This window comes from Centroberyx gerrardi, chromosome 22 (genome assembly GCF_048128805.1).
Source record: "Centroberyx gerrardi isolate f3 chromosome 22, fCenGer3.hap1.cur.20231027, whole genome shotgun sequence".
In the NCBI taxonomy this organism is placed as follows: domain Eukaryota; kingdom Metazoa; phylum Chordata; class Actinopteri; order Beryciformes; family Berycidae; genus Centroberyx; species Centroberyx gerrardi.
The window spans coordinates 8,909,661-8,924,709 of NC_136018.1; the positions used below are offsets into that span (position 1 = coordinate 8,909,661).

Consider the following 15,049-nt stretch of genomic DNA (forward strand, 5'->3'; position numbering starts at 1 on the left):
TCATTTAGCATTTTCTAACCTCAAGGTTTTAATTAAATTGTACTTACAATTTTCTTTAAAAGTAATACAAATAATGCCATGCATCTTTTGTTTAGGTTTTAGTAAGTAAAGTTAATGAATGCATCCTCTAATGTATGAGGAAATAGATAGATGAAAGGTATTGGACCTTGGACTCAGCAGCACTCAGATCTGGAGACTTTGTTGAATGCAATACACATTCAAAGATTTTCAGTGCTTGATATTTGATCATAGAATGTAAAACTCTATTCAAGATATTAATTAATTTCTCTCCAGGAATTAATTCTTTTCTAAAAGAAAAGAAAGCCAAAAGTAAAATATGTAGGTGAAAATATGTGGAAAATGCCTCCACTGTTCTAAAGAGAAATCTACCTTCATCCAACGCAGCACGCAGCCTTCCTCACCAAGCTGCTGGACTACCTGAACCTGGAGCCCTTCGGTGAACTGGAGGTCAACAGCGGCGGACCGGCAGCCTCCAGTACTGGCCAGAAAGTGGTGGGACTGGAGAACGTCCAGAGCCGGACGACGCAGGCCCAGGTCCCTGTGCCCCACCCGTGGGAGCAGAGGACCGTGGCAGTGCCTGGGAAGGGTGACTCCGCCCTGGGTTTAACCGGTGGTGCGAAGGGGCCTGACGCACAGGTGGACTCAGAGGTAGAGAGCTGGATCAAGGGAATCGAGGCCAAAACCGGGACAAAACAGCTGGAGGAACCACAGAAGAAGGACATGAGAGTCAAAACTCAGTTGGTGCACGTGGGGGTGAAGGAGTTCTCCAGCAGGGGGAAGGACAGACACTTTGGCTACATTATCACCAACTCAGAGTGAGTATGATTCAGGTTGTGATATGATTTCAGAATCAGATTTAGTGGCCAAGGGAGTTTGCACAGAGGAGGCATCAGACTTGGTGGTTTGCTGCCATATACATTAAAACAACACAAAATTATGAAAATAGTATTTAAGTATATAAAAAATTAAGAGTAGAAATTAAGGAATTCTGTCTCTTTTTGAGGTATTATACAGAAAGTAATATATAAGTAGTAGTTTATATAAATTAAAAAATAGAAATTTCAGAAATAGGTTTCTTACCTATACAGTATTCGCTATTGGAACCTGACTGATTGCACTTATGGGAAGCTAGTAAGTCAGTAATATGACAAAAATTATAATAGTAATAAACAGGAATATATACACATGTAGAGAGTATTGCACTGGGTTCTAGTGTATAAAATAGACTGGAGCAGCACAATTGAATATAATGTTGAATACACTAGATCTTTCCAGTAAATCTAATGCATTGATCCATGTGGATTTAACCTTGGTGGTCCTTCTTTGCCAATATCAACACTGGCCACCTTACCGTACAGGCTATTATAACCCTTCTTTCACAATTGGTTAGTGGTTATTTGCAACGTGATATTATAGCTCATAGCTTTATATTATAGTTTATTGCTCCACTCACCAGTTGTCAGCCGCACTGTTGGACCTGTTTCAATGCAGACTCATTTTACATACCTTAATACCAAGCCTCAGTCTGCTTTGCTCAGTTATGGAAATTGCCTTTTAGAAACAGAATTTCTGTCTAAACCGCCCACATATGCAAGTCTTTTTATGGAAAGGTATACAGTAGTTTGAAATCCTTAGTGTGTGCTGCACCTGATTACAATAGTTGGGATGATAAATCCCTCAGTGTGTGGGTATTACCGTGCTGTATTACAGCTTTAATGATGATACTGTGTCAGGAAGGTTAGCCAAGTTCTCTCTCTCTCTCTCTCTCTCTCTCTCTCTCTGTGTCTCTCTCACCTCTCACTCAGCTCAGGCTCAGTGAAGATAAGTTCCTATCGACTGTGTCTTCGCCCCTGGCCCTCTCTCAAATCCCTTTATGGCGTTATCAAGTCCGGTGTCAGTGGGCTGTCCTTCACCTGTTCAACAGACATACGCTCATAAAGGCCCGATGGGCACGATCTCTGTCAACTTATGGCCACACACACACACACACCTACACATACACCATAAACACAAACACACATATACAGGCTAAAGCATTAACTATATATAGACACGCAGATTAAGACACAAACACACACAACACAGGCGAGTATGTGCCGAGGGAAAAGAAACAGGTCACCTTCCAGACGAAATATCTTCACCTCCTCCTCCTCTTCCTCCCCCTCTATCCACCAGCCGATCAGCCCACCTAACGGACACCTATAGTGAGCCTATAGTGGTGTCTGCATTTGCTGCAGACCTCATGATTGCACGGTTGTTATCCCCGGCTCCTTCGCACCCTGCAGTGAGGCTACGCAAACCTGCTTATCTGACAGCTCCTGACATTGTGGTGGTGGTAGTGGGGGGTTTGGGGAATAGGAGGAAGGTGGGGGGTATGAGGAGGGGGGGGGGGAGTGGAAGGTATGGATGGAAGAGAAAGAGACAGAGAGAAACCCAAGGGGAAAAGTGCTAGCATCAACAACCAAGTCACTCCTGGAGCTCTCCAGTTGCTAGAATTACCGCAGAGGGAGGCGAACGTGTCTGGAATTGCTTTGGCGAATCTTTAACTTTCAAAAGCTCTCAAAAAGTGGAGAAAAAAGATCCACCCACTCTCTCAAAGGTGGAGTGAATCAACCACTCATGCACAGTACACTGTTCTGTGTTCTGCCGCTGTTAGAAAAAGCTGCTGTAATGTGGTGTCAAATACAGGCTCAAGAAAAACAATACCTCAGCATCATTTTTGTGCTTGAATATGTCTAATAATTGTTAGGATCTCGTTTTTTTTTTAACTTAAGAGAATGCTGTGTATCCGAAAAGTATACAGGACACAAATAAAAAGAAAAGCATAAAGAATATCCTGGGCCATCCTGGTGCTTCAGTCTGCCAGTGGCCACATTACATACTCAGGACTACATGGGTTTGACTCCCAGCTCAGGCCACATTTCTATTTTTCATATCTTATATCGAACTGCTTTCCTGTCTACCATCACTATATTTATAGTGTTTTGAATTCCTTACATCTTAAACCAGTGGCAACAAAATTTTAAAGTTTGCTGCTCAGGTTCTACATGGCGTCGGACAATGTCTCGTTATGATCCATGACTTTTCGGTGCATGTCACCTTGCAGTCACTTGGCAGCCACAGTGATTCCAGGTTAAGCTGTCAGCAATAAAGTAGCTTTCTCTCTGTGTGTGTGTGTGTGTGTATGTGTGTGTTTGTGTGTGTGTGCCCTTCTCATTTCCTCCATCCAGCGCGTTGGCCTGCAGATTGCCTTTGTTTGGTCTATTTCCTTGGCGATTTACTCTCTGAGTGAGAGAGCAGCCACGGACTGAGCTGAGATGAGGCATGGCTTTATCAGACCACCATTACACTTCACCTCCATTCCATTTGCACCTTATTATTCTCATCTCACCGTGAGGGGGTGTGTGTGCACGCGCGCCCCGTGTGTTTGTGCGCTTTCTGTCACCGCGTTGTAGCTTCGGCGCGCGCGTGTGTACGTGAGACAAAGTGAATGTAGACGAAGAAAAAGAAAGAGATGAGCGGAGGAAAGGGGAGAGAAAGGCGCGTCCATATGATACAGCCATTACACCTCATGCAGGTTCCATTTGCACCTTATTGTTTGTCTCATTGCTGGAAAAAAGCAGGTGATTTACCAAGCCTGAAGAGGCAGCTGATCCCTATTCCCTCGGCACCTTGGCTTTGTGTGTTTGTGTTTGTGCGTGCCTGTGTGTATGTGTGTGTACATGTGCGCACGTGCAAGTACATTCATTCAGACAGCTATAGGTTTTGCTTGTGTGCAATGACCCATTAGTGGGTATGAATTGAAGCAATATCTCCATACTAAAAAAAAATAGCATTTTAACGGCTGGATGACTGCGTGTATCTTGTATAGATATGGATCTCCATAAGTGACGGCCAGCTGTTTGTGCGTTTCTCCCCCAGCTCCCTCCCCACTGACCAGGGCTTGGACCTGATGGAGCGACTGGCGCAGAGACTCAACCTCCACGCCACAGACCTCACCCAGCTCTCGTATGTACAAAGTACATGAAACAAAAACACACACACATACACAGACATATCATCACAAATAAGAATTTACCTGGCAGTTACAAGCCATACACAGCAAAGATAATTGGCCAGATTTAAAGCATTTGAACGATTTTGTTTTGCGTTGTTTTTTCTCCACTTTTGAGCCTGGGGGAGGAGAATGAAGGTTGTCCAGACACTGTAAGGACTGTTTGTGTGAAAATGCTGTGCCACACTGCCAGAGAATGTGGGCGTTTGTTGTTTTTCTGACCTTTCGGAGTGTTTGACTTCTCGCAGGGAGAGAAATCAGGCCTAATTACCTCCAGACACATACTGATGTCTCCATTGTATTCAAAACACTGCCGCGCCACTATTGTCACTATACGCCTTGTCAGAAAGAGAGCAGTCATACCATCAAACAACTCGCAGTTAGAAGCAAAGAGAGAGAAAGGGAGCAAGCGGAAAAAGGAGGCGAGATAGCAGTTGATAAAGAGACAGAGCTGGAAATAGAGAAAGTAGTCCAGCAGGAGGCGGTTAATATATTAATGAGCGGGCGAACTGTCCTTGAACCCGGGCCGGTTGCTGCTGTTCCATGGTTCTGCTGTACATTTGGTGTCAGACCATGTAGGAGGCAGAGGAGATGTGTTCGCCTAAGATCTGACAAGCCTTTCAAGACGCTCCTGCAGGAGAGGTGAAGTCTGGGTGGTTCAGTAACACCCGCAGCATATGAACACCAAAGCCGATGTACTGCAGTCTGCGGTTGCACTGTACTGTAGACACAGACTATTCTGGCTCGCATAATAGGTATTGAGAGGGGAAACTGTCAGTCAGTATCGTATTCTGAATATAGCGTTTAGCATCAAAAAATAACCACAATGACCTCAAAATGAATTTAACCAAGGAGACAATCTCCTCTTCAGCTTCAAATTCAAGCCCTGTGATGAGCAGTAACACCAGGATATGTCATTATACCAGTGTTGATTGAGTTAATTTCATTATCACACCTGTCATTTCGTATCACTCAGAATCAGCTCCTGATGCACATAATGATGGATGTGATTACCATATCTGGACACTAATGAATAGCCAATGACATTATAGCACTATAGTATCATTCATATATCCTTGACCACAATCTTTGAAAGCCGGTGTAAAGCTTTAGACTGAATCAACCTGCCTCGAATAAAGCTTTCAAAGAGTCCACACTATATTATGCCACATATTGATAACAGCACACTCTATTCAGAAGACAAATCCAGAAAATGTCTTCTTTGTTAAGGTTGTTTATCCCCGTTCTTTTTCCTTTCGGAGAGTAATGAAAGCGCATTCATGGAGAAATAGCAGAGATGGAGAACGTGACGCAAGCTCATTGTGCCTCTTGCTGTGCGGCCGCGGCAGGTGAGTGTTTGAAAACCTCGGTCTGAATATGAGCCGGCTCTAGTGCTAGTGCTGGGTCAGAGCACACCGCCCCGCTTCAGGCTGCTCTCGCTCGCTCTGATGAGCCCTGATAGGAAGAGGGGAGAGGAGATACTTGAGCACCGCAACAGGCAAGCAGAAAACAGTTTCGGGCAGAAATATTAGTGGGAAGAGGCTGGAAGGTTTGGTTAATTCCATGTTGAAATGTCCAGATGCCGATCACAGTTATGTTAGACTTCGCTGCTACTGTAATCAGCGCAAAAAAAATCTTCTGTTTTCAAAAGAGGCTTGAAAATAGCAGGTTTGGATGATGTGCCTTTCAGATGACGTAAGTGTTTTACTGGTCAGAGGCACTAGGGGGAGTGGGACCCACACTCACAAGTCTGTACTCATACACGGTCTGTGCAGACACAGATGCCCCCCCCCCCCAAACCAATATCCCACCAACCAGTCTGCACATACACACTCATGCACACTTTGTCCCGCTAGCCAAGCTAATATGAAGTCCAAGCTTACACATGCGATAACACAGGAGCCAGTGTGAAGTCCTCCAGATAACTTATCTACCTTAACTTCATCACCCCACGGTGGTAGTGGTTTTTCCCCAGTATATTTAGACTGGGTTTGTCTGGCTTGGGAAAAAAAAAAACACGTCAGTTCAATTTGAGATGCATCAAGATCTCTGGCAGAATGTCTTAGGCCAGGGAGAATGGGCGAGGCAGGGGTAAAGATTGTGGAAATATTGACATTTACGAGAGCAAACACAGCCCAGGTGAAGGCATTAGAGGAGGACATATTTCTTTTGGAGCCATGTGTGCGTGCGTGTGTGTGCATGTGTGTGTGTGTGTGTAAGCGTGTAAGCATGTGTGTGATCATGTGCACGAATGCATCAGTGCATGCTTTCGTTTGTCTGTCTGGCAGTATTGGCTCATATATTGCTCCTGGCCCAGCGAGCGTCCCTGCCTCTGTAGCAGTCTGACTGATGGTGAGTGGGCCTGGGTCACAGCACACTGGCAGCCTGATGAATCTCCCTCTCTGTCATACAGTCTGCCTGGAAGTACACTAATGCGCACACTTCCCACGACATACGGCTAAGAAATGACGACATAATGCCTTGGTGATTGAGGGCCGGTAGAAAGGGAGGGTGCAGGTAGACATCTTAACTCACCTTTCTGCGTTCACAATCACTCATTATCGTCCCCCAAGATGAAATCGGGGGAGGGACTGTGGATTGAATCCCAGTCCGTCTGTACGTCACGCACAATATCTCGACTCGGACACCACCGATCAGATTTTGACGAAACGTTGGGGAATGATGCATCTCATTGCCCCGTTCCAGCATTTTCAAAATGTCACTGGTTGGGCCCAAGGGGGGGCGCTAGAATGTTTGCTTACTCATTGGATTTTGCTGAAACTTAGGGAGAATGACGCATCTCACCACTGTGTTCTCACTTTTTCAAAATTATGTGTCACACTCAATATCTCAGACAGAACTGATCTGATTTTGACAAAACTTGGGGAAATGGTGCATCTCACCGTTGTGTTCCAGCATTCAGAATTACACTGATTGGCCCAAGGGGGAACTTCAATTACAGCTCAAAACAAGTTGACATATTTGTTACTGATTGGCCCAGGCAGAGACTTCATCATTTGTGGGGCACGACATGTTTGCTGTTGCCTTGTTGAACCCTGTTTTGAAAGACAGCGCTCCCCAGGACGATGAAGTCAAGATTTGTTCACAGCTAATATCCCTCTCTATTGAGCCTCTTACAAAATATATTTTCATTAGGGATTTTTGGAGGTTTCAGTAGACATCAGTGTATTTTTTTTTTCTTTACACAGTAGATACACTTTTTTCCCTCTGACCAGTACAGGGAGTTCTTACAGAGTCTGGTGGGGTTGTTAGATTTTATTTCATAGCTAACCTCGGGGACCTTAAACATTTATTCTGCCCTGGGGACAGGAGTCTGTTGCTGACTCCTGACCAGACAGACGAGAATGGGCACAGGGAGGACAGACGGGTTACTGCAGGTGAAAAGAAAACAAGGTCCATAGCCGCTGACTGTACTTGAAAATCAGAATTCATTGAAGTTCACTTCTCTTTAAAATCTATGCTATCTCGAAGAGCTTTTTTCCCCCACTCCTCATTGACACCTTTGTCCTCTCTCTCTAGTTCTGCCTTTGATGTAGAATTAAACATGATTTAATCTAAAATACGATAGCTCATTTTGTTCCCCCCCCTTGCATCTGTTTTGCAGTGTCCTGGGTCCAGCGTTGACTTTCAGAGTCGGGCCAAACCCTAAGAATGTGACCACTGCAGATATGGTTCAAGTTGCAGGTAAGAGCAGTCTAGTTTTTCTTAGATTCACATACACACACGCACACACACACACACACACACGCAATGACACCATAGACAGCCTTCATTGCGATTCATCTCATTTTTACCAGCCACAGCACTCTGTCACTCTCTGTGTTTCAGTAAATGAGAACACAGATTAGTCTCACCAGATACAGTAGATAGGCTGGCGTTCATCTTGTTCAGACAAACCCCTGTCCAAAGGACTATCAACACTGTGCAATGACAGATGACCATCAATTACTGGGATGATGAGTCCGGCGCGCACTCCTCCGCTGTCTACACACACGCTCACACACACACACACACACACACACACACACACACACACACACACACACATAGACACGTATACAGTGATCCTGGACAGTTTATTTGGTCTTCTATTATGTCCAACAGGCTGACAGGTTGAGGCAGGTTTGCGTGTGCACCAGCCAATCAGTCTGAGTGTGTGTGTGTGTGCGTGTGTGTGTGTGTGTGTGTGTGTGCGGCCGTGCATGCGTGCATTTGTTTGATGTAGACTGATGGAGAGCTGTCACCCACAGAGAGGAGGTTGTCAGTATGCACTGCCTCCGCTCCCCTGTTCATTGTCTGCGCTCCGATCAGCCCAGCGTGGGTGTGTGTGATGTGTGTCGATGTCCTTGCTTTGGTCGGAAATGACTTTGAGAAGCACAGCAATACTCCCAACAGTCAATATCATCCAATATCACCCCACTGGAATCAACATGGTGGTGTTGTTATTGGCTGAAATGTGTTGCTGCTCTAGTTTCTGCCGAGCGACATTTTTGGCACCGTCTCGTTTCCTATTAGGGATGTGCTGGATGATGGCTGATGATACAGATTTACCGCAAGAAAGGTCGGGGTGGGGGTTGAGGTTTGGTTCAGTGGTTTTGTGTGTGCGTCCGTGTATATGTGTGTGTGTGTGTGTGTGCATGTGTGTGTGTGTGTGCGCATGCCAGTGAGTGTTTGATTACAGTATTTATGTGGTATATGTGTGTCTCTATACTTATTCCTTCGCCATTATTCCACTTTTGTAATATTTGTTTAACAAAATGAACAAATGAAGCAAATATCGCGTGTACTGTAGATCTCCCACTTGTGAGGTGTAATAATTTTACTGTATCATATCGTCTTCTTTCATCTTTCTTTCTTTCTTTCTTTCTTTCTTTTTTCCTTCCTTTCTTTCTTCCTTTCTTCCGTGTTCTTCCCCTTTCCCTTTCTCCCACTCTTTCTTGTTTTTTCTCACTCATGTGACTGACTTTGATGAGGTGGCGTGGGGCGAGAGCTAATGACAGGCGTGAGTCGGGCTGAAATGTCAGACCAAATGTTAAGTCAACATGATCATCAGCCTGACCCATGTTGATGAATTATGAATACAGCCCACCTGAATAGTGATTTGTAAAAGCTGACAGGAGAAGCTTATCAAACTACTTGTGGTTTTGATGCGTTGGCCATGCATCCTAACTGCCCATGAAAAGTTTTAAAAATGTTAAGTGGAGCCCAGAGTTGGTCGAGTGGTTAAATCCTCTGCCTATGGAGCTACATATGCGCCCCCACTGGTCTTGGATCAAACCCTGCCAGATCTTTCTCTCCTGTGCCCCTCCTGCTCTGTTGCCCCTCTATTTCCCTACAGTCTAAAATAAAGAATAAATATGCTTAAGTTGAAGAGACTGCACACTCTCCTTTTAATATTAAAAACAATGTAAAGTGAAGGAAGAAATTGTTGGATATTCCCACATTGTTTCAAACTGCTCTCCAGGACATTCCAGATCATATGTATATATAACAAGATCAAATATATGCATGATACTGAATTCAATATGATACGGCAATGGCACGGTGATTTCAGTGTAATCTACTGGATTATGGGACAACAGCATGGTCGGTCTGAGTGGAATCTGAAAATAAGACTGACACCCATATGTAGTGGCCTCCTGGGTAATCCTGGGGTGACCTTTGCCCTCTGTGTGACTGTGCATAAACAACATGGCCTCCTGATGAACTCATCAAAACCCTGGCTTTATTCTGTGCTCAACCTGGCTGTGAGTAAGGGCCTCCATAGCATGTTTTATAGTCAATAAACTATACATTTATTTTATTTTTTTTCACCCAAAAGGCAGATTATACTATAGGATGCTGCAGAGAATCCATCAAAATGCGATTGTAAGATGCAACAGACACATGGTTGTTTAATAACCCTTGAAAGCCCATTATCATAAACATTAAAATGTACATTCATACTGAGATCGTATTCAAATTTTACCATATACATGTCTATTTGTTATATTTGGGACATTGCACTTTCACTGTACATTGCAGAGGTTAGTTTTTATATTTTATATTCATATACATTCAAATGCAACACTATATTTTTACTGGTGCACCTTCACTGTACTATGCAGTGGCGCTGTCTGAGGGAGGTTAAAATGGCTCTGCTACATTCTGCTGTCCATCTATCTGCCCATCAGTTCTATTTGATGTGTTCAATGCTCAATTGAAAAGAATAGACAAAGAGAGTTGGTTGAAAGGCATGGACAGTATAGAGGAGATTTGATAACTCATTGAAAAGCATCTTTTGGGCAGCAGGTTCTTAGCGGCTGTGTCGTGAAAGGCCTGCTGGGAGGTCTGACTGTATTAGTGGAGGTAGAGGCTCTTGTGTTCTGCTCAACTGGAAAACCGCAGGACAAAGACCCGCACTGCCTAATCCCTGCTCGGCTGCAAAACAAAAGAGAAAGCTGCTGCTTTATCAAAACTACAAGGCATTCTGTGTGTCTGTGTTTGTGTGTGTGTGTGTGTGCATGTGCGGGTGCGTGCGTGCCTGCATTTGTGCGTGTATGCGTGTGTGCATGATTTTTTTTTTTTTTTTTTTTGCAGCTGTGTTCATACAGTGCCAAGAAAATGATTTATTCAATATTTGATGAAGTGGCAGCCAAGCTGTTAAAACCAATGTTGAAATGTGTTGTTTAGAACTCTCCTTTTTGCTTTTTTGCTTCCTCTCAATCTCAGTGTGATTTCTAAACATGTAAATCACCTTCACTTGGGGAAATTGGATCTGCCAAAATTGCTTTTGCTCACTGTAAAGCAACATTTTTTAGTTGATGATGGATTTGATCCACTCCCTGTTTCCACTCACATGTTTGTGCACTTCACAGTGGGTAGGTGGATTTATGTGTAGGAAGGGTGTTTTTGCCTCATTTGAAGTGCCTGTAATTACGTTATGTTTTTTTATTATCATGCCTTATTATTGTTCAGATGGATGTACTTCGCTGGATCGTCTTTCAGATTTGCAAGGTGCTTCATTGTAGCACATTTCTGTTCCATCACATTTACTGTAATCGTGCTTTATTCATGAGCTGCTTTCTGTCTCCTGTATACCACTGGTCAGCTAGGCCATAATGATGTATTTGATATGAAATGTCAGTGTCTGATGCAACTGTCTACCAACTGTGGTCAAGGATGGGTAGGCCAAACGCCAGGATGTGTGAGTGGATATGTGTGTATGAGAGAGGCTGGTAGGTGGTGGGTGGGAGCTGGGTGAGGACACTCCTATTGTCTCGGCTGTCACGGCTGGGCGACCCCCGAGCCCCACGGAGCCCCTCGGAGGCCCCAGAGGCCCCAGAGGCCAGGCCCCAGCAATGTGTCCGCGGGCCCCCAGGCCGTGAGAACCCCGGCCCTGGTCAATGAGCGCTGGGAGCCTGGGGACCCTGGGAGCAACCGGCTGGGCCATCTGGAGCAGAGAGCAGAGACCCTGACACACGGCTGTCACCCCAGGGAGACACACAGAGACATGGACACAGACAATCTCTGCCCCCGTGTTTCTGCCTCTGTCTATCTGCCTCTCTCTCACTCTCTCTCCCTCCCTCACACACACACAGAGAGGGAGTGACAGCAGAAAAGAGATCGGGGAGAGTGAGAAGGAAACGGTGGTGAGAAAATTCCAGAGAAATTTGGGGGGGGGGGAACACAATGTGAAGTTTGCCTGAAAGCCAAGAGGAGAGATTTTCATACTTTCTGGGCAGATATAAAATGTGCTCCACCCACACTTTGTCTATTGTTTTGTTTTTGTTCTAAAGACATGAGAGAGGCAGCCGAAATATAACTGGGTTCACTTCTGTTTTACTCTCTCAGTGTATCCATTTGTCTCTGTCGGTTTGTCTGTCTGCCTGCTTCTCTGTCTGTCTGTCCGTCTGTCTGTCTGTCTATTCTCTCTTCTCTGTGGGAAGGGCCTTGTCTGGTACTTTCTCTGATCTGCTCACTGTGAACACCCCCCCACACACACACACGCACGCACACACACCCACACCCACACACACACCACACCCAAACACACACTTGCAGACAGTTCTCAGGCAGAAGTGAAAACAGGGTAGCTGTGGCTGCACAATGGTGGTAGCTACCATTTGAGTGGTGAGTGGTAGTCTTTTCCAGCTGAGCAGATTAGCATAGATCTCCCACGCAGACGGAGTTGACCTTCACTCTAGCAAACACTTGTCAAAATGCCAGCGATAATTACCTGCTCTCTTCACAAACAGCACAATGGTTTATCCACCTGCATCTCAGGCATGTAGAATAGCTCTGTAGTACTATAACTGCATGTTTCAGGATATATTTGTTGAGGTGATATAAGCCAGGGGGATTCCTATGTGACACTTGTGTGTGTGTGCATGTGTGTGGTTTCAGCATAGTGCTGTGATATTGTAATATTTACCGTACACCATGCAGACCTATGTAAAGAAGTCAGCAAGCCGCATGGAGGCTGAAGAAATAAGTGTGAATTAAATTTTCTGAACGTTTCTATGATTTTCAGTATGTTCATGTCCAGATGCAAGACTGTCCCGGTCGTTCATATGGCTGAAATGAAATTAGTTTTGTCAGCATGGGTTGCACAATATGTCGCAGTGTGTCAAGAAAACCTTCAGTGTTTGTCTCCACGGTATCTGTGTCGGATGCCCGATTCCCTGTGTGTTCATGCCTTAACATCTGTATCAATGAGCGTAGAGGTCAGAAAACAACTCTGATTCCTCTCCCTCCCTCCCTCCCTCCCTCCCTCCCTTCCTCTCTTCCTCCTTTCCTTCTCTCTTCCCCCCTCTCGCTCTCTCCCTGGGCACTCTCCTCTCTCCTCCTCATCACTGACTGCCCTCTCTGGTTGAGTGCTTGAATGTGCTCAGTTCGGTGATCAAAGTCTTCCTCAGTCTCTTCTCCTTCATTGCCCCTGGCTGTGTGTGTGTGTGTGTGTGTGAGAGAGAGAGAGAGAGAGAGAGAGAGCGTGGGTGTGGGTGTGGGTGCCTGTGAGTATGTGAGAGTGTGTGTCATTCAGCTAGAAGCCCAGCTCTCAGTCGTCTAAACCGTCAGTCTCACTATCTTCTTTCAGTCTCAGTAGTGCCCTGCCAGGCTCTCTTGCATCATCTTCCTGTCTGCTAGAGGGCACACACACACACGCACACACACACACACACACACACACACACACACACACACACACACAAAAACAATGATGCTTATTCAATATGACACATTTCACTTCTCTGTCTTCTTTAGCGTTTATGCATTGTTGATCTCAGAAACTTCTGCTGTCTGTCTCAATAGGTAAATCACAATTTATTTACTCCACACTCTGTATGGGTTTCTGTGTGTGTGTGTGTGTGTGTGTGTGTGTGCATATGTGAATATCTGTGTGTCATGCGTAGGTTTACTTGCTGCAGGGTGGTAGATAACCAGAGTTGTATGAGTCACAGTATGGAAACTTCTTGGTGTCTTGTGTCAGTTGTCTTTTTAATTCTAAGGTTATGATGCTTATCCTCATTGGCTGCAACTTCCCATTTCTCCTGACTCTTCTAGTGCCTCCAGGAACAGAGACTACCTCAAATTGTCAAAGACAGTTATTAAAATGCTCTGTGCTGTAACAGCGCATGACTGGCTTCTATCAATCAGTCTAGAACATCTAGTTAAAGTCACACTGAAATGACTGTTTTTTGCCTTTTCAGCTCATTCTAACTATACTATTATGTGTATACTATTCTAATCATACCATACACCTATTTGTCAATTTATGCCAAAAAAAAAAGCCCCAAAAAATATTTTATTGTATTTTTCTATTAAAATGTCATTACTTTTACTTCCTAGAAAATGGAAATCTTTAGTGGTGACTTCATTGTGTACCAGGAGATGTACATACAAATTCTAACCAATAAAACATCATAGATTTTTGAAAAATCCCACCCCTCCACTTTTCTCTCCCCTTAACTGATATCCCATTGATTTGCACTTTTGAATGATCCCTCCCTACGTTACGTCCCGCCCCAATATCCTACTTCAACAGGAAATACATCACATTAAGGAAGCAAGATTCTGTATGAAATGTGGTTTCATTGTGATTATTAAGTCCTTATCCTTGTCCCTGGACCAGAGGATAGGCTTTCATCAGCCACTGACTCTGTGCTCTTCTCACAGAGCAGGCGTCATGTGGAAACGTATTGCATTGTGCTGTGAAACCAAGAATGATCCAACCAATGAATCGGGCCGTGTCTTACATTCTCCTTTATCCTGTTTATCCTCGTCAAACGTGCTCTCTCTCGTCCTCGCTCTCTCTCCGTGTCTCTCCATGCTATCTTGCTCTCTTGCCCTCTCTCCTTAGTTATTCTTTCCTCGCCTTCTTCAGTATTATCCCTGCACCTCAGTGTAGGGTCAGGGGTACACTGCTCCTGTAAACATATTTACTGTGTCAACATTGCTGTTGCGAAGCAGCTGAAGACAGTAACAGGTGCCTGTCAACAGCCGGCCAGATCTCTAGTGCATTAAAGGATCTTTGCTGTAGACGAGGATTAGTGTCGCCTGGCATTGTTTGTTTGCTAATTCCATCTCCAAGGTATTTGTGGAAAATAGGCATGAATAATTGAAAGCGATTTCTAGTGGACGAAACGAAGCTATCAGCGAATGGAGGGAGATTAATGAGGAGGGGGTGAAACGCAACGCAAATTGGAACAACGGAACAACCTTTCTCAGACACCCGGAGAGACCCTGAGTTGGTAAACAGAAATTGAATATGCATTGCTTCATTGGAAAAAAAACATTGAAATGAGAAAGACATGGATCAAGAAAGGAATACAGGAATATGTTTAAATGTGAAGTGTGTCAAAGCATGATGCTTTGGAATTAAGACACTCACCCTATTGTCTATAGTGTGCATATTTAAATTGAATTAACATATTGTTTAGTTGGATAAATCTGTCCCTAAATCCATTTTGATAA

At 44.5% G+C, this 15,049-nt stretch overlaps 1 protein-coding gene across 1 annotated transcript in view; it reads left to right on the plus strand.

Moving 5' to 3' along the window:
• The window catches only part of ptprn2 (protein tyrosine phosphatase receptor type N2), a 105,457-nt gene that overhangs the window by 26,437 nt on the left and 63,971 nt on the right, over positions 1-15,049 (plus strand). The window contains exons 8-10 of the mRNA XM_078291485.1: positions 406-836; positions 3,943-4,029; positions 7,701-7,780. Coding sequence (XP_078147611.1) covers positions 406-836; positions 3,943-4,029; positions 7,701-7,780 — 598 coding nt within the window. The remainder of the gene's footprint in view (positions 1-405; positions 837-3,942; positions 4,030-7,700; positions 7,781-15,049) is intronic.